The sequence below is a fragment of the Danio rerio genome, chromosome 13 (genome assembly GCF_052040795.2).
Source record: "Danio rerio strain M-AB ecotype USA chromosome 13, GRCz13ab, whole genome shotgun sequence".
In the NCBI taxonomy this organism is placed as follows: domain Eukaryota; kingdom Metazoa; phylum Chordata; class Actinopteri; order Cypriniformes; family Danionidae; genus Danio; species Danio rerio.
In genome coordinates, this window is record NC_141033.1 from 49,440,001 (window position 1) to 49,466,813 (window position 26,813).

The following is a 26,813-nucleotide window of genomic DNA, read 5'->3' on the forward strand; positions in this document are numbered from 1 at the left end:
CTGATGGTGTACTGTGGGCAGCAGGTCTTATTCATAATAGGCTTGTAAACATATTTGCCACTTCTGAAAAAAAAAAAACATCATAAATAAATAAAATTAATCTGCTAACAAATACATTAAAATAACATTTATTTATTTATTTATTAGTTATTTATCAATTTCTGTTTAATGGAAAGAATTATTTTTTCACCACATTTCTAAACATAATAACTCATTTCTAATAACCGATTTATTTTATCTTCGCCATGATGATAGTAAATAATATTTGACTAGATGTTTTCCAAGATACTAGTATTCAGTTTAAAGGGACTTTTAAAGGCTTCACTAGAACCTTGTATGACGATGGTTTGTTCTGTAGACAATAGGGATGCCACAATTCTCAATAGAAATAATGAACCATTCGGTACGACATCCACGCTTCAATACGCGCTTGTGAATTGCGTTTTTTTCGGTTTTACGTTTAGATTTGTGCGTTTTACAGCAGAATTGACTGTTTGTGTGTGCCTGTAATCTACAAGCTGAGATGACGAAACTCCTCCCAGTGAGTAAATATCCAATCACTATGCTCTAAAGTTAGAGGGCGCTTAACCATCATTCCACACTTTAACATGGCAAGCGGCGGTGAAGTAATGCAACAGTACGAGGAAGCGCCGTATTTCTCACCACACCAGCGTCTTTCAAATCTGCAAAGTTTTGCCGATGAGAACAATGCCAATGAAAGAAAAATTGTTGTGCAAGTGTAACGGAGGCCAGCTAGTGTGTGCTGTGCAGGTAAACCTCACTCCTCTGACCTCTAAAGGTGCTCTAGCGACAGATGCTAGAGGCCATGGTCTTTAGCCTCCTTGTTAGAGCAACCGACTCTCATGTGGAAGGTCGTCGGTTTGAAACCAGCTCGGAGCGGGATGGGTGGCGTAGGACCGGCGGGGTTACACAAGCATAGTTTTACACCTATTGCCTACTCAAACGGAAACACTTCCAACCTGACTGCACATCTGCGGCGCCATCACCTAGCAATATCACTGTCTGAAGGCATGAAAGCAGAGAAGGTAATAAAGTCAGTGGCGTAGCGGACGGGCCGTCCCCCTGCTCTTCAGTTTGCGATCGCTTTCCACCACCACCCCAGCCCCCGCCCTCCCTCCAGTTTCAGATCGCTCTCCACAACCCCCTCTTCACCAGGGGGCCCCGTCAATACTTCGTGCAGGGGGCCCCACGCATTTTGCGCTACACCACTGAATAAAGTTCTCCAAATAGCAACAATCCCTCGTTGAATTCGTCCAGCAAACATACCCAACTGGTTCCGAGAGACACATTAAAATAATAAAGGCAATAAAGGCAAAGGGGGTGTTGATTGCTAAAGATTTGTAGCCGTTTTTAAATGAATGGAGATGCGGGCTTTGTGATCTTATAAAAGCACTCGATACACGTTACAGACTACCGTCTCGCACTTTTTTCAGCACCGAGATAATAAAGATGGTTTATTTATGTTTACTTAAGTACAAATATGTTTATTTTAAATGGCCGATTTATCTTTATTAACTTCACATGTATGTTTATTTTCAAAATGTAGGAATTTATGTGTTCCCAAAGAGCTTAGAATGACCAAGAGGCGACACTCAATAGAACGTTCCATTGCAACAGCAGCGCCCAGCAACAGCCCTGGATTCCGCCATTTTGGAGTGAAAGCAATCGGCTGTCCATTGGATCTCATTACTGTCGCAATGGCAAGCAGCTGCTTTGTTTTTTATTTATTTCTTTAAAAAGCGCATTAAAGCTGAGATACAACCTGAAAGACGACAATACAACACTTACTATCAAAATCATCAGCACTTTTAATAGTTTATTTAACAGACTTATTATAATATGCTGTTGTTCTATTGGAGTTTTCATTCCAAAATGGCCGCCGCGCCATCTAGTGGCTGTTTCCAAAATTACACTACAGTGTCGCCACTTTGTGATTCTAAGCTCTTTGGTGTTCCCCAGTTGGTACATGGGCTACCAGCAGCTGCGAGATTTCAGTGTTTTTTTTATATACAATAGGAACTAGTGTACTTTTCTTGACTTTAAAGTAAAATATAGGAGTATTTCAATAAATTGTTTTTATTTTTTTTCCTTAACCTCTTACTAATCCTATTGCCTAAGCATAGAATAACAAAAGAAAAAAAAACAAATGTCAAGCCATCAGAACCGAACCATAAACCGTGTTAAAAAACTGAGGTATGCATTGAACCGTAGACTCACTGCATTGTTGCATCCCTAGTAGATAAGCAAAAAATACTGCTTATGGGGGCTATTAATATTGACCTTAAAATGTGTTAAAAAAAATTAAAAACTGCTTTTATTCTAGCCAAAATAAAACAAATAAGACTTTCTCCAGAAGAAAAAATAATATAGGAAACAATGTGAAAAATCCCTTGCTCTGTTAAACATCATCTGGGAAATATTTGAAAAAATGAACAGGAGGGCGAATCACTGGTTATACTAAACATAAATCTCATCTCATCTTTGATGTCGTTTGAGTAATTATCTACTAAGTACAATATTCCAAAAAAGCATTTCTTTAAATACTTACAGATAAGGAGTTTTGTTCTTTCTAGGTAGAACCAATCAATAAACTTGCCAGTACTTTCCATTTTGGAAAAATTAATTACTAAGAATTGCAATAATAAAGAATTAATATCAGTTTTTTACAACTGGCTTGTATCGGGGTCTACTGAACCATCAACACCTAAACTTGAATTACGGAAGATGGGATTGAGTGAGGATATATCTGAGGATGAATGAAGACAAGTCTGTAAAAATTCTCAAAAACAGTTATGCCTAGTTCACACTAGAGGATTTTAAGCCTGATTTGAGCCCGATTTGGAAGTTAACGAGCTCGCCGACAGATCGAGCTGTGATCGGGAAGAAATCTGCGGGTGCTCGGCGCTCGCCGCTCTTTATGTGTGAACTACTGAACAACGCATCAACGAGGCTCGCTGACGTGTCGCCGACACCTCGCAGACGGAAATCCAACATTCAGCATGCTAAATATTTCAGAGCAGTCGGCCGACTCAACCCCACGTGTGGTCAGATGTAGTGACGAGCTGCAGCCAATGAGAGAGCATATCAGCATGAGCCGCGTGCCTGTGTGTTCAGGAGCTCAGCAGAAACATCTGTGATTGGTCAGAATGGGCATCGGTGCACTCGCTTCATTCTGCGTTAGCACAGACATGAGAGTAGGCTATATTAACAGTGGAACTAGAATTCTGTAACTATTAGAATTACCATACGGCTCATTCTGACGGTTCTTATATAAAACGCCATATTGTCACAACATGTTTACATTCAAAGCTATTATTGAGATATTAAAATTAAGCTTTGAATGTCTGGCATCATATTTAATGACACCATTACCCTAAAAATATCATCTTTTTTTGGTAATACAGCCTATAAATATGTAGTTAAGATACTAAAACACTTAAAGATCTTGGCTTTCATTTCCACTTTCAAACAGGAGCTATTTCACAGCACAGAATATGCTGTTTTGAAAGATATCTGAAGTAAATTGATGTTTTTGCCATCAGAAAGTTTTGTTTATGTTAGCAGGAAGTTGCTAGTCAAGAAAATGCACACATATTTAAAGTCACAGTGAAAGTATCAGACATGCATGCAGTCATTTTGACCAATATGGTAATTTAAGGCAGAAATGCTCAGTTCTTTACTGTTTTGTAATAAAAAAAATAACAATGTCAGAAAGAAATACACTAATAGTTAGAAAACGGCGGGGTGTTATAAATATGTTAGTTTTATTTCAAAGAGTTCTAAAATTACAAAAATTAAAAACTCTCTGTGTATCTATCCACTGGAACCTGCAGATGAGTGATTAATGCGCTGATAAATCAGCTGATTTGACGATGTTTTTAAATGCTTTCTCCAAAGCTTGAAACGCTGTCAGTAATGTCATCAGCACACAAGCAGCCAATAGTGTTCAGCTTTTTTCTGACGACTCCTCCCTCAAAATTTCATTGGCTGTGGTTTGGTAGCTTGAATGAGCTGATGGGGAATGAGTTGTTGTCAGATCATGTAGTGTGTGACCCCCCTCTTGTGGATCGTTCACGGAGTGTTGCGTAGTGTGAACACCACAGAGATTAAAAGACACAAAGTCAGGTCATGTAGTGTGAACGGCACAGCGATCTGCTGATGTTTAAAATCCTGTAGTGTGAACTAGGCTTAAGGGAGCGTTAGCTTAAAACTACTTTAATATAAATGGTTGATGCAGACTTATATAACTCCTGTCAAACTAAATAGGTTTAATAAAAATATTCCTGATACCTGCTTTAAATGCAGAGAGGCTCAGGGTTCATTTGTGCGTTGTGTTTGGGAATGCTACATTATTAGAGACTTTTGGGTTGAAGTGATTGATATTACAAAGATAAATGTACCCTTGAATATTCCACTAGATGCAAAAATGATTTTGCTACATTTATACCCAAAGAACCTTAAACTAAATCTTCAGCAGCGCAAATTAATAGATTATGCTATATTACAAGCTAAAAGAATGATAGGTCTTAGCTGGAAAAGACCTGATCCACCATCTATTGGAAGTTGGATTAATGCCATGGCACAGTGTATGCCCATGGAAAAAGTAACATATTTTATTAAAGGGTCACGAAACACCAAAACACATTTTTTGAGCTGTTGACAGTCGTATATGTGTCCCACACTGCTAAAAACACTATTAGGACACCTATATTTCACTAAAAAGTGTAAATTGGTTGTTTTTGCGTTATTTCAAGCAAATTCGTACTTCCTGTTTGAAACGAATTTTTGAAGCTGCGTCACGGTCATGACATAATAGCCTGTATTCCAGCGTGCAGACTGGGCGTCTGTGCCAGAGTGAGTCTTATTACGTCTTACAGTGTGATAAATTAATGCATGAGTAAGGCTTGGTTCAAACCAATCAGCGCGCTCTATTGTGCAACTTCATTAATATTCATTACTGTCAAAGTGTTTTCAGGACAGAGACGACACGTTGTGTTGGCAAAACAAGCGTGAAGTGTTGCTTTTATAGTTTGCTGCAGTTAAGTTTCGTTTTCTCTCTGTGAGAGCTCAGAGTCACGTGTGGATTAACAGTGTACGCGACGCTCGACAACAATAACTTACGTGTCTAAGGAGGAACATTGTTTACCTGAGAGCTGTTCTCATCTGCAAACGCTGAGATCTGGATTCGGTTGTAGTCTTCTCTTAATAAAGACGCGGCTCTAGTTGCTGGTGATTGTCCTGTCTCTACAGATTTGGTAAGTGAGCGCCCAGTGCTCTTTGTTTATTCAGTTTGTTCGTATCTAACAAACTATTGCACAGAGTGTAAACACGTTAGCACCACAACCAAACTTTAACCTCGTGTAGGGTTTTTACCGCATTTTGTGACCGGAATAACACACGCGGCTTTCTGATGCTACCTGCAGTGTGCATCTAAGTTTCTGGGAAATGCTGAGGTTTTTTTTCTCTCATTCGCCGTGCGGTATCAAACATTGCATGAAAAATACACGCTTAGAGCAGTTCCTCGAATCAAATATCTCGTGTGTCGCGAGGGGCATGAATGAATTCCCTGAATGAAAGAGCCAAACTGCAGTTAAAGTCCACCATTTAATAATTTGGCAAATAATTCGACTACAGATGTCCATGTAGGTTAAACACCATCACTTTCTCCTGTGTGTGTGTGTGTGTGTGTGTGTGTGTGTGTGTGTGTGTGTGTGTGTGTGTGTGTGTGTGTGTGTTTGTGTGTGTGTGTGTGTGTGTGTGTGTGTGTGTGTGTGTGTATTTTGACTCTGAAACTCGTGCGTGCCCAAATAGACACTCCCACACCATCCCACTTTTCTTCTTCCGACACTCCCCCCTAAACAGAGCTGGACACGCCCACTTTTCTGACTTTTTCCAAAGTAGAGGTGCGAAAACACCCTGCTGAAACGAGGCCCTTTAAAAACCAAATGGATGAATATGAAGAAATTAGAAGCCGTTTAATTACTACATTAACAACAATAATATTGGTCATTTATTAAAAGAAGTTTAACCAAGTATAGTGTTTTTATTTATTTTTATTTTTGTTTTTATTTTGTGTTGTTGGATAATGTAACTTTTATGTGTAAAGTACAGTAATGTATACTTGGTTTTTGGGCACCTAACAATATTTGTTTTGCATTTAAATGGTCTCTTGTAAGAGAATTCTGTGTATTTGTATAGGGGAGAAGAGAGTGATGTACTTTTGTTGGGGTGGGAAATAATTGCGACGAAATGGAATTGTGTTTTTCTGTTACCTGTCTTGTATAATCAAAAACAATAAACACATTGTTCAAAAAATAAAATAAAAATAAAAATCTCATCTCATCTAGAAAAATTGATCCAAATCGTGATTTGATGTCGGTTTATACCACTTCTTCAAGCAGCTCAGACCGTGTGAATGAAAACTCATTGGTGTTGTCTGTGAGAGAGCTCAGTGTGTATCGGTCACTTTCTTAAGCTCATTACACTCCAGGACTTCCACATGCTATTCATCTGTCAAAGTGTTTTCCCACTAACACACTGTGCCAAAAAACGACTACTTAGCAACACGTGATTTGAATATTTGATATTATAAAACACTCAATAGAAGTCAGAGAGTAAGTGAGGAAACATATCAGCACCTTCTCCAGCCTCTGTCAATGAGATCCTGGTAGTCCTGCACTGTCATATTATGGGACCACATGCCTAGAGAGAAAACATACAAGAACATTTAATAAAACAGACACGCACCAATATTCAATATATCAAGACAGTGAACATGCACAACATTGATTTTCTTCAAAATACTGTAAATATTCCACTGTGAAGTGACAAACTACAAGCTTTACATATCTATATCAGTTTTAAATCTCCTAAATGCGAATTGTTTCACTGTTTTGGTGCGCACTATAGCTTGTAGATATCCTAAAAACAAACAGTATGGATACTAACATCTAAAAAACGTTATTGGAATTTTACATTTCCACGTTAATCTGGCCTTGAAAATTCAATACTGAAAATTCTGACTATTTGACTGGCTATTTGTTACTGTTTACTGGCCTTTGCTCATTAATTATGTAGGTTCATTACCATTTGGTAACATCATTTAATTTAACTGATATAAAGTCATGGCGAGGCAGTGGCGCATTAATTGGTTCAAACCTCGGCTTAGTTGGCATTTGACTAGTATTCATCATGTATTTCAATGCACATCAATGTGTTCTAAATTTAGAGAAGATTTTTTTTATTATAGTAGCCCAGGCCTACTCAAGTTTTTTTTTAAATCGGCGTAAGAATAACTGTATAAATTTTGCATCAAAAAAGCATTTTTATATTGGTAAAGGTGTCTGCAACTTTTTCTAAGCATCAAATCACTGGTATATTAGTGGTCAAAACACGTGCGTGACTGCAGAAATTCTTATCCTTTATAAAAAAATAAATAAATAAAAAAAAAGTTGAATAATGTGCATGCACACGTTTGTATCTAAAAAGTTCTCTTTAAACCCTGTTAAAAGAAAAGTTTTATCTGAGAGATTTTATAAAGCAGACACTATTGAAGTTAGAAAAAGATACCTGTCATTTTCCTTGATAACCAAAATGAAAGAAGTACATTTCAAAACGATTAATGACATCTATCCATGTCACGAATTTCTTAGAATAAGATTTAATTTAGACGGTAATGCTTGTATTTTTTCCTTGAAACGGTATTGAATCCTAGGAACATCTTTTTTATAATTGTTCCATTGTCAAATCTTTTTAGGACAGATTGTATGAGTGGTTGATGACAAAAAAATGTAATACCTGCGTTTGACTATCACACTGTGAAATTTGGCATTTTTACGAAAAACAAGGAAATTGAATTTCTGTGTAATAATATGTTGATTGTAGCAAAATTGTATATCCACAAATGTAGATTTGTTAAAGTTTCTCCTTGTTTCAAAGCATTTAAAAATTATTTCAATATTTTATATAAATCTATAAAACAGGTGTAAACAAAAGGTGCCTTAAAGCTCTCTAAGCTTTTGTCAACTTATATGGACTGACCCCCCAGAATGTAATGCATTTCTTTTTATATTATTTAAGGTTTATTTATGTTATTATTAGTTTGTACTGTTTTGTTTATTATATTTTGCTTGGATATAATGTTATATTTGTTTAACAATGGAAGTTGAAAATGCCTGTTTATTATTTGAAGTTTAAATAAAAAAATAAATGAATAAAAAAGAAAGTTCTCTTTGAACCACCAGGTGGCAGCCTTTGTACTTTACTTCGGAGTGCAGATTGCATACGTTTTATTAATATATATTTTTTAACTTGTGTATATATATATACCATCATTATACAATAACTTGCCTAATTACCCTAACTTGCCTAGTTAACCTAATTAACCTAGTTAAGCCTTTAAATGTCACTTTAAGCTGTATAGAAGACTCTTGAAAATATCTAGTCAAATATTATTTACTGTCATCATGACAAAGATTAAATAAATCAGTTATTAGAAATGAGTTATTAAAACTATTATGTTAAGAAATGTGTTGAAAAAATCTGCTCTGCGCTAAACAGAAATTGGGGAATAAGAAAAACAAGAGAAATTAAAAAAACAAAGAAAAAATTCAACAAAAAATTTACAATTTATAAAAAAACTAACCACTTTCAGGCATGGATATTTTTATTGTGATCGTGATTTTCGAAAGTATTACATTGCTTAGTAAAAGTTCATTATTACCATTTGTTGAGCCTCCCTATACAGTTTCATAAAGCGATTGGACCCGGAGGGCGTTTCGCGTGAGGTCACACTTAACAATCAGATAGTAACTATTACATAAGTAGATAGTTATATATATATATATATATATATATATATATATATATATATATATATATATATATATATATATATATATATATATATATATATATATATATATATAAAAAATCTGCTCTGCGCTAAACAGAAATTGGGGAATAAAATAAACAGGGGGGCTAATAATTCTCACTTCAACTGTATCTATATTCTTATATGTCAAGATCTGAGGCACAATCTTAAATGGGCCCCCAACAGCAAAGCTCTTGGTCACAGTTCAGAGTCAGACACTGAAAACGTTTCCTTTGACGTCACGGGGAATTAAGCTCCCGCACAAGGACACGGACAGGACATCTGTTCTCAAAGCTTTGGGAGTACTCTCAGTTTTTTGGCTGTGGTTTTAAGACGTCTCTCATTCCAGATCCAGCTATAATGCATTTGATGTGAAAACTAATTGACTAAAAAGTACAAACTAAGCGCGAAATTAAGAAACATTTATAGAAGCTTCTTGTGGACTAAAAGCATATCAGATAAAACCACGCAATATTGTTGATATGCATTTGTTAATAGAAAGCGACTATACTGATAACAAGAAGATTAAATGGCTGATAACGGTATAAATAAAGGTCACACCAAACATACACGTTTAGAGTTTATTTAGTTTACTCAAAATTGACTACAAATGTTTTTTAGGTTGTTGATAGATTGCTTTAAGATATTTTTTTGCGGATTTTTGGGTAGTTCTGCTTGTGGAGTCCCACAAGGCTCGAATCTAGCACCTCTGCTGTTCAACCTTTACATGCTCCCTCTGAGCCAAATAATCAGAAAGAACCAAATCTCCTACCACAGCTATGCTGATGACACTCAGATCAACTTAGCCTTACTGCCTAATGACTACAGCCTTATTGACACCCTCTGCCAATGCATTGATGAAATTAACAGTTGGATGTGACAAAACTTTCTTCAGTTAAACAAAGAGAAGTTATTGCGTTTGGGAACAGAGATGAGGTTCTCAAGGTGAATGCGTACCTTGGCACTATCAAACAAAAAAACATAAGGTCAAGAACCTTGGTGTGACTCTGGAGTCAGATCTGAGTTTCAACAGTCATGTCAAAGCAGTCAGTAAATCAGCATACTATCATCTCAAAAACATTGCAAGAATCAGATGCTTTGTTTCCAGTGAAGACTTAGAGAAACTTGTTCATGATTTTATCAGCAGTAGAGAGGATTACTGTAATGGACTCCTCACTGGTCTTTCTAAAAAGACAGTCAGACAGTTACGGCTCATCCAAAATGCTGCAGCCAGGATTCTGACCAGAACCAGAAAATCAGAGCACATCACACCTGTCCTCAGGTCTTTACACTGGCTGCCAGTTACATTCAGAATAGACTTTAAAGTATTATTACTGGTCTATAAATCACTAAATGGCCTAGGACCTCAATACATTACAGATATGCTGACTGAATACAAACCCAACAGATCACTCAGATCTTTAGGATCATATAAACTAGAAGTTCCAGGAGTTCAGTCAAAGTGGGGTGAATCAGCTTTCAGCCACTGGGCTGGAATCAGCTTCCAGAAATGATCAGATGTGCTCCAACATTAGGCACATTCAAATCGAGACACGATTCAGGCACTATAGTGTCTTTCTGTTCTTTTTCATTCTTTTTAACCTGTTTTTATCTGTTTTTTTATCATTTTTATTACTTGTTTTCTATTTTCTTATACTTGTCTTTTTTATTCTTGTTTATGTAAAGCACTTTCAAGTGCCACTGTGTATGAAATGTGCTATATAAATAAACTTGCCTTGCTTCTGGTAATCTGCCATGTGAAAATATATCATGTTTGATAACATGGTTTTACTTGAAACTCACTTCATACAGTAGAGCATTTGAAATAATTCCTTCCATAAGATGATTTTATTAGTCATGCGAGTGTAGTCACATTAAATCTATCAAACTGTTACAGGAATTTTTTATTTTTTTTGGAATTTTAAATAAATTTACTTTGATTGGGCCCTCTAATCCGCTTGTTAAGTCATGACGTATTATTACGTATGGAATCTTGATTCCAGGTCCAAGCCACTACTCATTTGAATTGAGAAAATATTTGTTTATGCCCATTTCTTTGTCATATCACACATTAAAGTAAAGTGAATAAATACAATATCAATACAATCATGTTGTCAGTCTCTGGACTTTCTGCATCACAGACACGAAAATTTTATTTATTTATTTATTTACTTATTTATTTATTTATTTACTTATTTTTATTTTTTTAATTTTTTTTACGATTTGAACTTTTTATTGATCTTTCCTTTTTCAAATAATGCAGATGAATATCAAATACAGAGCATTACCATAAAAGCAAAACTATACAACATAAATAAATAACATCATATTAGTTGCAAAAGTAAACCAAAAACACACACAAGAAAAAAATACAAATAAAAAAAGGGAGAGAAATAAAAAAAAGAAAAAAAAAAAGGAACAATATTTTTTAACAATTTATAAAAATAAAAAAAATGACCACTTTTAGGCATGGATATATTTATTGCGATTATGATTTTCAAAAGTATTACATTGCTTAGTAAAAGTTTATTATTACCATTTGTCGAGCCTCCCTATACAGTTTCATAAAGCAAAACTGTATAGCCCGGCGAGGTCACACTTAACAATCATATATTAACTCTTAGGGCCCCATCCAATGTGGGCCCTTAGAATCATCCTAAATTTCCCCCCTCCTATATATATATATATATATATATAGGATTTACAGATTTTTTTAAGGTAAGTGGGCTTTGTTTAAACCAATTAAGTTGAATATTCCTAAATTCAATTTGTAAAGTCCATATAAATTGTTTGCAACCAGTTACCATAAAAAAATTAAGAAAATTCAATAAATATTTTTTTAGTGTAGCAGGTGTAAACAGGGCACAAAGAGGAAATGAATTTTTAAAAATTAAAATCAAAGTTTAAACAATAATTACAATTAAAAAGCATCCAGAATCACTCATCAGCCGCTCACTGTGAGCTCTGCAGTGCAGACCAATAACTCTCAGAGCATAAGCAAACAAACCCTTCAATAGTCCAGAGCTTGACACAATACAGAACAGTCTATAAGGGGCATCTGTCAGGTCACCACAACAACAAAGACAAGAGTATGTTTTGTCCTGACTTATCCATTCATCTAAACAGTATGAGGCACCTGTTCAGAACACAACACAATAGCCCTTGATTGAGTTTACAAAACAAGCCCTGGAAAGACTGAAAAGTTGAGCAATCATCTCAAACCCAGTGCAAGATCTCATCATCAAAAACAACTCGGGCATAGACCCGTTGTGCCGAGCTCACACTGTATAACTTTCAAAATCATCGGATGAATGTTGCTTTCACAACGCACAAGGGCTGCACATCACTGTATATTATTTCAGCAACGTGCACATCAGCAATAGACGCATCGCAAGATCTGCAATGTTGAGTCTGAATCATAGTCGACCAGTAGCTACAGAATTGTATTTAATTATTGTATTTATACACAATCGATAAGATTTATGAAAAAAAGAGCCTGGTTTTTAGTCCAAATATCTCCATTTTAAAGCAAAATAAGATTATTTGACCTACCTCCTTGCAGATAATTGTGCTTGTTAAGGAAATACTCTTAATTTTGACTTGCTTCTTCTGAAGGTGAAACAAAACAATACTTTTACTTGCCCTGAGAGTTTTATGATATTTGGACAAGAAATGAGACAACGGAAAGTAGACTGAAAAAATGATTCAAAGAAGATTCCTTGGATTTACACAATTGTTTTCAATTAAGTAGTTGCAAACTATTTATTTGGGCTGAATTTAAACAAACAAATGTAATCAAGTTGAACATTACTAAATTTTGGCGAAGCAGTGGCGCAGTAGGTAGTGCTGTCGCCTCACAGCAAGAAGGTCGCTGGTTCAAGCCTCGGCTCAGTTGGGGTTTCTGTGTGGAGTTTGCATGTTCTCCCTGCATTCGCGTGAGTTTCCTCCGAGTGCTGCGGTTTTCCCCACAGTCCAAAGACATGCAGTACTGGTAAATTGGGTAGGCTAAATTGTCTGTAGTGTATGAGTGTGTGTGTGTGTGTGTGTGTGTGTGTGTGTGTGTGTGTGTGTGTGTGTGTGTGTGTGTGTGTGTGTGTGTGAATGTGTGTGTGGATGTTTCCCAGAGATGGGTTGCGGCTGGAAGGGCATCCGCTGCGTAAAAATGTGCTGGATAAGTTGGCGGTTCATTCCGCTGTGGCGACCCCAGATTATTAAAAGGACTAAGCAGACAAGAAAATGAATGAATGAATAAATATGAATATAATAAATAATACTGCTAATAATAATAATAAAAACAACATTAAGGCGACACGGTGGCACAGTAGATAGCGCTGTCGAATCACAGCAAGAAGGTCGGTGCTTCCGCTAAGTCAGTTGGCATTTCTGTGTGGAGTTTGCCTGTTCTCTCCGTGTTTGCGCGGGTTTTCTCCGGGTGCAAAGACATGTGGTATAGGAAAATTAGGTAAGCTAAAAGTGTGTGTGTATGAATAAGTGTGTTTCCCAATGATGGGTTGCAGCTGGAAGGGCATCCGCTTTGTAAAACAAATGCTAAGTAAGTTAGAGGTTCATTCCACAGTGGCAACCCCTGATTAATAAAAGGACTAAGCCGAAACTGAATAAATGAATGAAAACATTATTCAAAAGCAAGTTGTCATGAATAACTTGAAAAAGCTGCTCTCAGCTGGTCCAACAATGCGCCTTAACACACCTCTTTTCTTGACCGGAACACCCATGAGTTCACAAAGTGCTGCAAATGGATTTGCTATTTAAACAACGTTATGGAAAACGGGAAAGGTTGCGTTGTCTGAAATTAGCAACATGAACCACCAACTATTCCAGCATATGTTTTACACAGCGGGTGCCCTTCCAACCACTCATTCTCACTTACACCCATATAAACTACGGACAATTTATGATAATGATTTTTTGGACTCTCATGCTGCGTTCACACCAGACGCGGAACGCGCGGCAAGCGCGAGTGATTTACATGTTAAGTCAATGCAAACGCGCGAATAGACATCCTGCAGCGCGATATGCGCGAATGACACGAATTGCGCGATACGCACAAATGGCGCGGTGCGAATTGAGCATTTTGCGTGTTTGACGCGCTTTACGCGATTCGCGCAAATCACTCAACTTCGAACATCTGAACTTCAGTGGACAGTCGCGCCGCGCTAACCAATCAGGAGCTTGCTCTTGTGAGGGCGTGATTGTGACGTATCGCCTGTTGTCGGTGTCCCGGGGGAAATCCTTCAGCCGACAAGTTTATCAACCTGGGCTTGGTTCAGTCAGAAGCACCGCTGAAAGTCTCCGTCATCCAGGTTCAGTTTCTGGAGGAGTTTATGAGCTCACAGAGCTGGATGCACCTCTGGCTCTGAAAGGATGTAGTGGACTCATACACGACCCTAAATGTATCGATGCTGTTTTTCAGTATTCATAAATCACACAAGCACTGTTATTTTCTTTATAAAATCCATGTCAGCCATTTAGCTATGAAGCTAGAGTCACTGGGCAGACAGAAGCCCTGCCCATCACACGAATCCTCGTCTGTTCTGAAGTGAATTTGACGCGCGAATGAAGCGGATTTGACGTTCGAATGAAGCGGGGTTTGACACGCGAATGAAGCGAGTAAACTCAAATATTCACACGGCTATTTACACGCGAATAGCGTGATTTATCCGCACGTTCCGCGTCTGGTGTGAACACAGCATCAGTTTTTTTTCTACTGCGAGCTGATTGGATGTAGTAAAGTACGCATTTCATTAAGAAATATCTGGAGAAGGGTTTGGGGAGAGTTATTACAACCTGACAGACTCCTCCTCCTGACCATTTCTGTTTTTTTGTCAAAACTGACAGCAGGAGGGGCGTGGTTACGTATGCTGGCCACGCCCACTACCTCAGACAGATCTAATCTGAGATTCAACTCAAAATAAACAGGAAGTGCACTTTCAGATTTCAATTTTAGATTACAAGGGCAAACTTTTTGTAAGAGCCATTATGTTTGTTGTAATGCTGTTTTTGACCACTGGGTGGAGTGTGGGTTTGGAGGAGTATATAGGTAGACAAAGACTTAGAACAACAGGTGTGTAATTAGAGGGAAGCACAACATTTTTTGAACGTGTTTGAAAGAGCTTTATGGAGGCATTCAATGTGATTTTATGAGCATTTATATACCAGACTGTAAGTGGAAATTGAGCCATAAGAACTGTCTGTGCAAAAAATAAATCTGATAAGCAGTATTTGGAGGATGATTCGTTTGTTGAGCTCTCACGCGTCAGAAACAACCCTACAACACCTCAAGTGACAAAATGGTCATTTGTGTCACTACACTTTTTTATTTCTTAATGACATGCACAGATTAATTATTCACCATAAAACTAGCAATGTGAGCCAACAAAATCAATATCCTTAGTCTTAATTTCATGTGTACTTTAAAGATTTTGCTTTCACTTTTAAACACTTAAGCAATCAATGAATCTATTCTGAAGTCAGTCCATTAGCGCAAGATCAGTCAAATGAGTTACTGAGACCGTCATCATTGCATACACAGAGTCTATAATAAGAATCATCCAAGCATGTTGTTGAGGACATCCGCTAAACACAAATGTAAACAACTGTCACTGATTAGCATTAGATGCACGCTTCCTTCTTCCAGACATACACGTTATGTGGCATGGAGCAGATTACTGGGATCAGATTACTGCATCTCCAGCACGTTCATTCATAGGCTTGCCCACTATTTATATCTCACTTTCCCACAATTACAACACAGCAGCCGTCCAATCCTTGCTCATCTGCTTACGTTGCCGCATTTAGCAGCATTTCTACAGTGAGCTGTCGACATTAACATCATCATTAGAGAAAGGGTAATTGAGAAATATTAAAAGAGGGTTGTGAATTGCATTATGGGACGTTGATCTCTGCTCTGTCGATTTTTGATGTTGGAAAATCAACTCTGCGGTTTAACAAAGTGACTTTTATTGGCATTTTAGTAGTTTTAAATAATTATAAGAAATGATTAAGACAGAAATAATATTGTAGAATAAAAAAAAGGTACTGGCAACTTATTACAAGGTGTTTGTAGCAAAATTTTAGGGTTTCTGCAGGTTTAAATTTAAGACATTTTTAAGACCATTATAAATGAAATTTGAGACCTATAAAGGACTAAAGGCTAAGGAATTTTTCAAATGGCCCAGATGGAAAAGATTTTTTATTTGGCCTATCAAAATAAATAATGATAATTTAATACATTTATTAATAATAATAATAATAATAATTTTTATTTATATAGCGCCTTTCCAGAGCTCAAGGACACTTTACAAGGAATGCAACAAAAAGATAAACAAACATACATGAGGACAAATATAACAAACTTGAATAACACAAACAAGACCTAAGAGACATATGAGCAGGATAGTGGTGGATCAGATTAAGTTGTCAGTTTGGTAGATCAGATGCAAAGCATTCAGAAAATAAGTGAGTCTTAAGTAAGGATTTGAATTCAGAGATATAATAATATATATACATTAATAATACATTAATATTAATATTGTATAATAATACATTAATGATAAAAAATAGATTTTTAAGATTTTATTTCTTAGTAAAATATTTTAAATATTGTGTAAAAACATGCAAGCACTACTTGCATCCAAACATTAATATTTTTTAAAAAATGAACAAATGTTTTAAAAGTTTTAAAAACTATAATAAACTAAATCTATGCACAGCAATCTGTCCTGTCCGATGTCCTCAGCAGTAAATGCATGGAGAACTTTTAAACAAATGTTATAATAAGAAAAACAATTTTGATAAACAGAGTTAAAAATGACCCTTTTAAGTAAAAAGTTTAAAGATGTATTGAGATGATTTTCGGTAATTGTATGGGTTTTGGCCAGATTGGGTAGCAAAACATAAACAAAGGAAAATTAGGACTGGTTTAAAAAAGATTCAAGACCTACAACACAATATTTTAGTGAATTTATGATTTGGATATTGAGATTTAAGACTGTAAGACCCTGTAGAAGCCCTAAATATACAAGATAAACCCAGACAATATATCACTTTAAACTACTCAAAATGTCAACAAAAATCATTTTCAACTTTTTTGTTTAAAGAAAAATCAAGATCCCATGATGCAATTCAAAAGCATAAATAAACCAGGAAAAACTAATATTTTTTATGGATATTTTTCACATGACTTGAACCACCATATTTTTGCAATTACCTCAGCCGGACAGGAAGAATGAACACTAATCTATATATGCTATACTAACCTAAATAGGATCTGTTTGAATAATGTAGTAACTTTAATAGTTTAACACTTTAATAGTAAAATAATTTATAAACCTGGTCAAGTGCACAAGAAAAGGGTTTAGAGGAAATAATGAACAAACATTCATTCATTCATTCATTTTCTTTTCAGCTAAGTCCCTTTATTAAACTGAGGTCGCCACAGCGGAATGAATCGCCAACTTATCCAGCATATGTTTTACGCAGCGGATGCCCTTCCAGCTGCAACCCATCACTGGGAAACATCCATACACACTCATTCACACACACATACACTACAGACAGTTTAGCCTACCCAATTCACCAGTACCACATGTTTCTGGACTTGGAAACCGGGACACCCGGAGGAAACCCACATGAACACAAGGTAATAAACAATCAAAAAAGCAAAAATAAATCAGAAACAATTCATTTAAAAATAATTATGTTGATAAAGTAATTATAAAACTATTATTAATTATTAAAACCTTTATTAAAATTATGATAAAGTGACAATATAATGTAAAACAGTATAAAGTAGAAAAGGCTAATATGACTACTTATAAATTGCAAAAAATTGCTTTTCTGAAATGATATCATCAAGGAGAAAGTCTGACTGTGTGAATATAAAACCAACTTTACCTCAATCATAAACCATGGACTTTGTAGAGCTAGATGGGTGAAGAAACAAATATATGACTTCTTCTTGTTAACACTCTTATTGTAAATATGTTAACTGTCATATGAGGACATTAATCAGTCCAGACAGGGATGAATAAAGCCTCTGTTATAGTAATTGTACTTCCTATTAATATCTTTTTCAGTTTTAAAAATGCTGCTTCCATTTCAGATGCCAGAGATCTACACCATCCGCCACAAACTCCACAGAAAATCCTTGTTCATATATAATCGACCTTGCCATTTACAAACACAAGCAATCCATTTGAAAGCAATAGTGTAACATTAATTAGATGAACATTTTGACAAGCCATGCTCAGCTTTCGGAACAGTCAAGGCTAGTCAAAACACCGGCATCCCTGTAATGCTTAGTCAGTTCACTGAATTTTTACCACAATCCATTGATAGCAATATAACATCTGCTTACCGTGTGATAGATTGCCGTTTTCATGTTTACAGTAACCGCAGCGATAGCCATCATCTCCGCCGAAATACTCCACTATACTGTACGATCCACCCGCTGCCATTTCTACACTCGCTCAGCTGCGCCCAGGAACGCATTAACGAAGCCTACTATTGGAAAGGGCTGCTTCATTAATATTAATCACGCCTCGTGACGTTCACCTAGTACGCCTCTGTGATTGGTCTGAACTGCTTTTAGTGGGCGTGTTTTTAAATACTAAAGATATTATTAATATTAATAGGCATATGTGATTGGACGTTGCAAAAAAGAAAGGCAAAACGTCGATAGGAAGTAATTAATATTCATCAGCAAGATTTTCACCGTAGTAGGGTGGGAGTCAAGCGCTTTTAAATAACCTGGAAGCATTATTTTTTTACGTAAAAGCCCTGATATAATGGAAACAAATAAAAAAATAAATAAATAAAAACTTTGACAGAATTGTATAAACTACAGGAAAACCCCGAACTCCTTTTATATATTTATGTATTTATTATTGATCTTTTTTATTATGTAATGTTATTGTTTATTTACGTAATTTGGTTTTTATTCGCACTTTCTAATATGAAGATGTAGCGATAATGCCATATAGTTGTACATTACTATTTGTTCAATAATAATAAAAAATAATGCAATAAATAAATGATAAAAATAACCCGGATGCACACATTTCATTTGCTCTTCCTGTTGTGGGAAAAGCCCCCAACGAATGAAAGCAATAGTAATGTTAAAAATCTAAAACTATCGCGTTAAACACTTCTCACCATAGTAAACAGTGCGTTGATCACAAAAACAATTCAGACTGTACATGAAAGTAAGGTTATTGTGGGATGTAATTTGTTTTGGCAAACACTTTGTGTTTATTAACCCATGCAGCTCCACTTACCGTATGAATCTTTACCTTCTTCATTGCCACAGTAGCCACAGCGATATCCACACTTTACACCTTTGAGCTCCACTATTGAGTACATTGTCCATCCGTCTTTCTGACGTTAACAATGTGTGACATGCGAATATTGACTTTGCAGTGATAAAAAAAGTATAGTAGTGTAAAACTCCTCTTTCCGACAACGATGCCAGTTTCTTAATAAATATTCAGACAGTGACGCATTGAGGGCGTCAGGCTTTACTGTCTGCTGTATGACGTCCCCTAGAGGGAAATATTATTGGAATGTAAAAAAATATTAATATTAATTGGAAAGCTACCTGGTCAATGCACTTCAAATTATGCCTTTTAAATAAGGTTAAAAAAGTGCACTTTAAAATACTTTACAAAATTTACCCTTGCAAAGCAACTTTATCTAAATTCATGGATATTGAGAATACTTGCACATTTTGTAAAATACACGAGGAAGACTTATCTCATCTTTTCTATAACTGCGATGTCTCTCTTAAATTTTGGAATGATGTTAGTGATGTGTTATTTGGGAAAAGAAATGCTAATTACAAGCTATTTTTAAAAGATGCCATTTGCACTTTTTCACACACAAAAATAACATTCGAGTCTGTTGTTAACTTCTACATTTTACAAGGCAAATGTTTTATACATAAACAGAAATTCTCGAAATGTAAAGCAAAATGCAATATTTGTTTATTAGAAATGGAAAATACAAAAAAAAAAGACAAAAAAAAGATTTCATTTCATTTCTCTAGTACTGATCCCCCGCTGTAGTCAATGATTGTATCCTAAGTTATTATTTATGTTTATATGTATAGAAGTATTTAGAGTTTATTTATTTATTATTATTATTATTATTTTTTTTTTTTTTTTTTTAATTATGTATTTTTTTCTCTCTCCTGTAATGTTTTTGCTTCATTATCATTTTTGGTTGTTGTTGTTGTAATTATAGTAATGTTTTTAGATATAGTATATATAAGAATTGTTGTATTACTACTTTATGTAATTTTTCAAAGATATAAGAAAAAAAGACTGCTGTATGACGTGGTCACTTTTATAAAGTGACACTGACATAACAATATTCATAAAGGACCGAAAACGCAGAGATCCGACAGCTCGACAAACATGACTTGTTCTAAAGATGAATATGTTTGCACAGCCGCTAGAGGGTAGGATATCCCCTCCTGTGAAACCTACACTCACCGGCCACTTTATTAGGTACACCTGTCCAACTGCTCGTCAATGCAAATTTCTAATCAGCCAATCACATGGCAGCGACTCAATGCTGATATGGTCAAGACGATCTGCTGCAGTTCAAACTGAGCATCGGAATGGGGAAGAAAAGTTATTTACTTTGAATGTGGCATGGTTGTTGGTGCCAGACGGGCTGGTCTGAGTATTTCAGAAACTGCTTGTCTATTGGGATTTTCACGCACAACCATCTCTAGGGTTTACAGAGAATGGTCTGAAAAAGAGAAAATATCCAGTGAGCGGCAGTTCTGTGGGCGCAAATGCCTTGTTGACGCCAGAGGTCAGAGGAGAATGGCCAGACTGGTTCCATCTGATATAAAGGCAGCAGTAACTCAAATAAGCACTCGTTACAACCGAGGTCTGCAGAAGAGCATCTCTGAACACACAACACATCCAACCTTGAGGCGGATGGGCTACAGCAGCTGAAGACCACAGCGGGTGCCACTCGTGTCAGCTAAGAACATTTTTTGAACAGCGTTGCCTGATCTGATGAGTCTCGATTTCTGCTGCGACATTCAGATGGTCGGGTCAGAATACGGCGTCAACACCATGAAAGCATGGACCTATCCTGCCTTGTATAATCAGTTCAGGCTGCTGGTGGTGGTGTAATGGTGTGGGGGATATTTTCTTGGCACACTTTGGCCCCATTAGTACCAATTGAGCATCATGTCAAAGCCACAGCCTACCTGAGTATTGTTGCTGACCATGTCCATCTCTTTATGAGCACAGTGTACCCATCTTCTGATGGCTACTTCCAGTAGGATGACATGCCATGTCAAAGTGCAAATCATCTCAGACTGGTGTCTTGAATGTGACAATGAGTTCACTGTACTCAAATGGCCTCCACAGTCACCAGTACTCAATTCAATAGAGCATCTTTGGGATGTGGTGGAATAGGAGATCCACATCATGGATGTGCAGCCGACAAATCTGCAGCAACTGCGTGATGCTATCATGTAAATATGGACCAAAATCTCTGAGGAATACTCAACCACGAAGGATTAAGGCAGTTCTGAAGGCAAAAGAGGGTCCAACCCAGTACTAGTAAGGTGTACCTAATAAAGTGGACATTTAGTGTTTTGCAAAACTGCACTTTTTAAATAAATAAAAATAGATTGGAAAGTGGTAGTGTTAGAACACAAAAGCTGTTTCTCTTTTTATTAAAAATACAATATTAAGTGTTAGCAATAGAAGTGTTGACAAAAAGATGAATTTGTAGATATTTTTAGAGTTTTGAGATGCAGTTGTAGGAGACACATGTAGAATATACACTCTGTCCTCTCCATATGCACCTGACTCTCATATAAACAATCCATGTTTCTTGGAAAACATATAGCAAATGCTAAACTAACTTGACATCAATTCACCTTTATTTGTATAGCACTTTTACAATGTAGATTGTGTCAAAGCGGTTTCTCATAGGAGATCATAGTAAATTGAAACAGTGTAGTTCAGTTTTCAGTGTTGAAGTTCAGTTCAGTTTAGCTCAGTTCAGTGTGGTTTATTAATCACTACTGAGAGTCCAAACACTGAAGAGCAAATTCATCGATGCGTAGCTCTACCTATCCCAAACCATGCAAGCAAGTGGCGACAGCGGTGAGGAAAAAACTTCACCAATTGGCAAAAGTGAAGAATTAAAAAACCTTGAGAGAAACCAGGCTCATTTGGGCACGACCATTTCTCCTCTTGCCAAACATCTTGTGCAGAGCTGCAGTCTAGGCGCCGGAGGCTGGAGAAAGCTGGACCTCAGTGAAGACTTGTCTGTCCCTGGAGCGTCACAGGAATCAGTTTCAAGCTCTCCACTCCTCCATGACCACCACAGCAGCTGCTCAGGATACGGTCTGGTCCAGGACATGGAAACCTTGGGATCATCTCGTCGCTGGTCTTGGATCGAATCAGTGGCACTTCATAGTCTGAGGGTCTCGGTATGAGTATCCCCAGGTGGAAATAGAGAATAAAGAGAACAATTAGCGTACCTACAGTTCAAAGTGTATATACGTGAGATCAAGAAACCTGTGTGGAGCACATTCATGTATCATACCGCTAAGTGATGCATTCAGTGTTTGTTGTACTAAACAGATAGGTCTTAATCTAGTTTTGAACTGCGAGAGTGTGTCTGAGCCTCGGATGTTATCAGGAAGGCTATTTTATAGTTTAGGAGCCATAAATGAGAAGGCTCGACCTCCTTTACTTGACTTTGCTATTCTAGGTACTACCAGAAGCCCTGAGTTTTGAGATCTTAAAGAGCGAGTTGGATAGTAGCGAGACAGAAGGTTGGTTAGATAAACAGGAGCTCGATTATTTAAAGCTTTATAGGTAAGAAGTAATATTTTTAAATCAATACGAAACTTAACAGGCAGCCAGTGTAAGGAGGATAAAATTGGGGTGATGTGATCATATTTTCTAGACCTGGTAGGAACTCTGGCAGCTGCATTTTGTACTAGCTGAAGTTTGTTATTAGAGGATGCTGGGCAGCCAGCAAACAGAGCATAACAGTAATCCAGCCTAGAAGTCATAAAAGCATGGACTAGCTTTCCTGCATCTGCGATGGATAGCACACTTTGTAACTTAGCAAAATTTCTCAGATGTAAAAAGGCAGTTTTTGTGACATGGGATATATGATTTTCAAAAGCTAAATTGTTGTCTAATATAACACCCAGATCTTTTATAGTAGAGCTAAAGCTAACTCTGTATCCCTCTAATTGCAGGTTTAACAACCAAATGGATGCTTAAGTCTTTTTAACTGATTATGTTTGAATTACATCACAACATCAATGCTGTAATAGAAACCGTATAAAATTGAAATTAAACACATAAACCTTTCTAAAGCTAAAAAACACTAGCTGTGCATATCCTGGGACCCAAAGATAAATATTGTATTTTTTGTTGCTTACTTTTGTTGCTTGATTTCCTACATCCTTTGGGTTAAAAAATCTACAATTTAGTGTTTTTACTATTGGCTTTTATTTTATATGTAATAATAATAGTAAAGAAAAAACATTTAAAAAGCAAAAATTTACATATCTCTCTCCTTCCCATAAAATGTCCTCTTTTGTATTCTGGCCATTTTAAATGCAGTGTAAGAAGTGGTTCATAGCATGCCACGATGCCAGCCAATCAAATTACATATCACCAGAAAGCCCAGGATGTCCTCTGCACAGTACAACAGCACTAAACAAAGTAGCTCAAAAAATCAAAGAAAATTCATGGAACACAAGGTCCACTACAGGGGACACAAGCCAACGGGTCAGGATCATTTTCAACTGCCACCAGGGGGCAACATCGCTTAGTTGAACGAATGTGACCGAGCAAGTCCGACTAAACCCGACTAGCCCTCGAATGAGAGCAAGAGCTTTCGAAAACAGAAGCGAACAAATCCGTAAAGGGCCGATCTTGGACGACGCCCCAGCTGAGAAACAGTTCGTGGGTTGCCTATCAACCGCTCATACACCGGCCCGACCCATCACAACCATGCTAGGGCTTGTTGAGTGTGCCAGTGTCGTACAGATGACACGCTAACTGAATGATGGACTAATCATCGGCATTTTGTTTTTCCCGAACACTATTAAAACCATCCCGAAAAAATCCCGATCTGGAATTCTGAGAATATTACGGATATTGCGGGGACGTTATAGAAGTAGCTAGCCGAGAGCTACTTTGGCTTTGACCACTGCGGGCAGGTGAGTTAGTTTAACTAGTACAATCCGATCTAACTAGTTTGAGCATTGTCAGTCTGATTATCGTGATGGTTATATTGAGCTGAGGTAAACATGATACCAATGTTCAATTATTTAAGCAGGTTGATGGGAAATCATGCCACCTTAGAGGCTAACCTTTCGGCTAGGCACATTAGCTCTACGTTAGCCAACTAAGTATTTAACTTTATCTTAGAGTATTGTTCTGGTTAGTCGGTACATAAATCTCTATTATTTATATTTATTGACTACGCGATGTCACTTACAATCTGTCTGTAGCGTACTAGGTTAGTTTGAGGTCTAATTCATGGTTAGATTAGCCTCATCTTTATTTAGCTGCAGCTGTTTTTTTAAAGTCTACTTAAATATTCATGTTTTTTCAGTGGTTATTATTGGGTTAGAGATATGTGAGGTGATATGTGGCATATCTAATCTGCAGATTAGTGTCAGTCCTCTTTAATATCATGTCAGATTATGTTATATTCTAGTGACACATATTCTGATCCCATCTCATTATAATATCACTTGTCCTTTCTAAAACAGAAACCATACTAAAGGTGATCTGGTGTTGCTTTTTGTTGAATTGTAGCTTTTATAATAAAAACAAATGCTATTTCAAATATCAATAAAAATTTCAATAAAATAAAAAAAATTAAACAATAAACTACTGTAGTATGTTATAATAGTATGTGTGTAATATTAATAGCTAGTATAATGGCATTAGTACTAGATCTTTAAGCATAATAGTCCCTCACACTGAAATCTTAAAGATGTAAAATCTCAATAAACGAAAGTTGTTTTTTGTACTAATAAGTGACTTCAATATTTTACAACAGATTGTTAAATTCTAGTGTTGCATATACTGATCCCTCTGACTATAACATCACTTGTCCATTCTAAAACAGAAACCATTTATACTAAAGGTAATTTGGTGTTTCAATTTGAGCTTTTAGAATGAATAAAATGTGAATTTTCTTAAATTTGCAAGACGTGGCACTCACTTTAAAATATAAAAATAAAACCTTTAATAAAATAATGTTTCGTTAAAAAGAAATAATTTATACTATATATATACTTTAATAAAGTACTGTAGTATGATATATTAGTATATGTGTATAATATTAGCTAGTATATACTAATAGTACTAGATCTTTAAACATAATAGTCCCTTACAAGATGTACAATCTCAATAATCGAAAGTTGTTTTGTGTACTTATAGTTACCTCAGTATTTTACAACAGATTATGTTATATTCTAGTGTCACATATACTGGTCCATCTCATAATAATACCACTTGTCCTTTCTAAAACAGAAACCATTCATACTTAAGGTATTTCTTTTTGTTGAATTTGAGCTTTTAGATTTTTTTGTCTCGAATTTGCAAGATGTGGCAAAAAAATCTAAGTAAAATAACTAAAAATAAACAAACTCACTTAGTTTGATACATAAAAATAAAATAATGTTTAACTAAAAAGAAATAATTTAGCAATAAAGTACTGTATTATGATATGTGTATAATATTAGCTAGTATATAATATTTGTTCTAGGTCCTTGTGCATAAAAGCCCCTCACACTGTAATCTTAAAAATGTAAAATCTCAAAATAGTTGTTTTTATTTACTTATTAATTTAAGTGACTTCAATATTTTAAGTCAATGGTAGGTTTCATGTTTTGCACATCACTTTTTTTATTAACATTTTTTAGGGGGTTTTAACCATTTGTTTTGTAGGATAGTGGAGATTATAGACAGGAAAGTGTGGAGACCAGAGAAGGGGGGAGGGATCGGCAAAGAACATCAAGCCAAGAATCGAACTGAGGTTGCCGTGAGCACCTCTGTGCTGTATGTTGGCGCACATTACCACTAGGCTATTGGTGCAGACATAATCACTTTTAACATATTGTTATGTCTTGGGTTTAGTTCGTTGGTATTTTAGTTGCACCATCTTATGTACAGTGGTCCCTCACTATAACGCGGTTCACCTTTTGTGGCCTTGCAGTTTCGTTAGGGATGTAACGGTATCAGAATTTCACGGTTCGGTAATACCTCGGTATGAATGTCACGGTACGGTATTTATTGAATCATTTACAGGAAAAAGCAAAACTTATGAAAATACTCCAAAAAAGTGCCAAAAGTGTCAATGACATACAAATTAGCCATCTATCTGTAAGCTTTGAAACAGGAACTTCAATTTTAATAACAAAAAAATATTAAACCATGTAAAAAAATTAAGTTTCAATTTAGTATTGTTGAAAACTCATCACATTCAACATTTAATCACTCACTCACTTAGATAGAGATGGGTTTAAAGGAAAATTATCATATAAATATAATCTGGTAAAAGCTGGTATCTCTGGGTATTTACAATGTCCCCTGCAACAGAAAAAACCCTCTCATTTGGGACTGAGGTTTCTGGGACAGAGAGATATGACTTGGCCCAGGTTGACAGCAGTAGGTAACGTTGTGCATTGTCTTTCCCCCGCTTGAGAGGACAAACCATGAGTGAGATAGAGATCTCATGTCTGCATCAATCTGAACAGTGTGCTGTGTTTCTGCAGTCCCCATGACTGATTATTAGTCGTATTCCCCAACTTGCAAGCACGTGCACACACAGGGCTCAACCTGTGCAGTGCACATGCCCTTTTTAGTCTTGGATAGAAAGTTCCCTT

The 26,813-nt window shown here is 36.3% G+C and overlaps 3 protein-coding genes across 12 annotated transcripts in view; 1 reads left to right on the forward strand and 2 right to left on the reverse strand.

The window, feature by feature from the left end:
* ate1 (arginyltransferase 1) overlaps positions 1-18,407 on the reverse strand; it is a gene marked incomplete at its 3' end in the record, with an annotated part of 211,311 nt that extends 192,904 nt beyond the window's left edge. Inside the window, 3 exon segments of the mRNA NM_001089468.2 lie at positions 1-63; positions 6,660-6,723; positions 18,270-18,407. Of these exon segments, the coding sequence (NP_001082937.2) occupies positions 1-63; positions 6,660-6,723; positions 18,270-18,369 (227 nt within the window). The 5' untranslated portion in view covers positions 18,370-18,407.
* slc29a1a (solute carrier family 29 member 1a) overlaps positions 1-26,813 on the reverse strand; it is a 378,565-nt gene that overhangs the window by 131,871 nt on the left and 219,881 nt on the right. The window lies entirely within an intron of this gene.
* The window catches only part of tmem63ba (transmembrane protein 63Ba), an 81,329-nt gene continuing 78,378 nt past the window's right edge, over positions 23,863-26,813 (forward strand). For all 9 annotated transcript variants that reach the window (XR_015506444.1, XR_015506443.1, XR_015506445.1 and 6 more), the window contains exon 1: positions 23,863-24,131. The gene's annotated coding sequence lies outside the window, so the exon portion shown is untranslated. The remainder of the gene's footprint in view (positions 24,132-26,813) is intronic.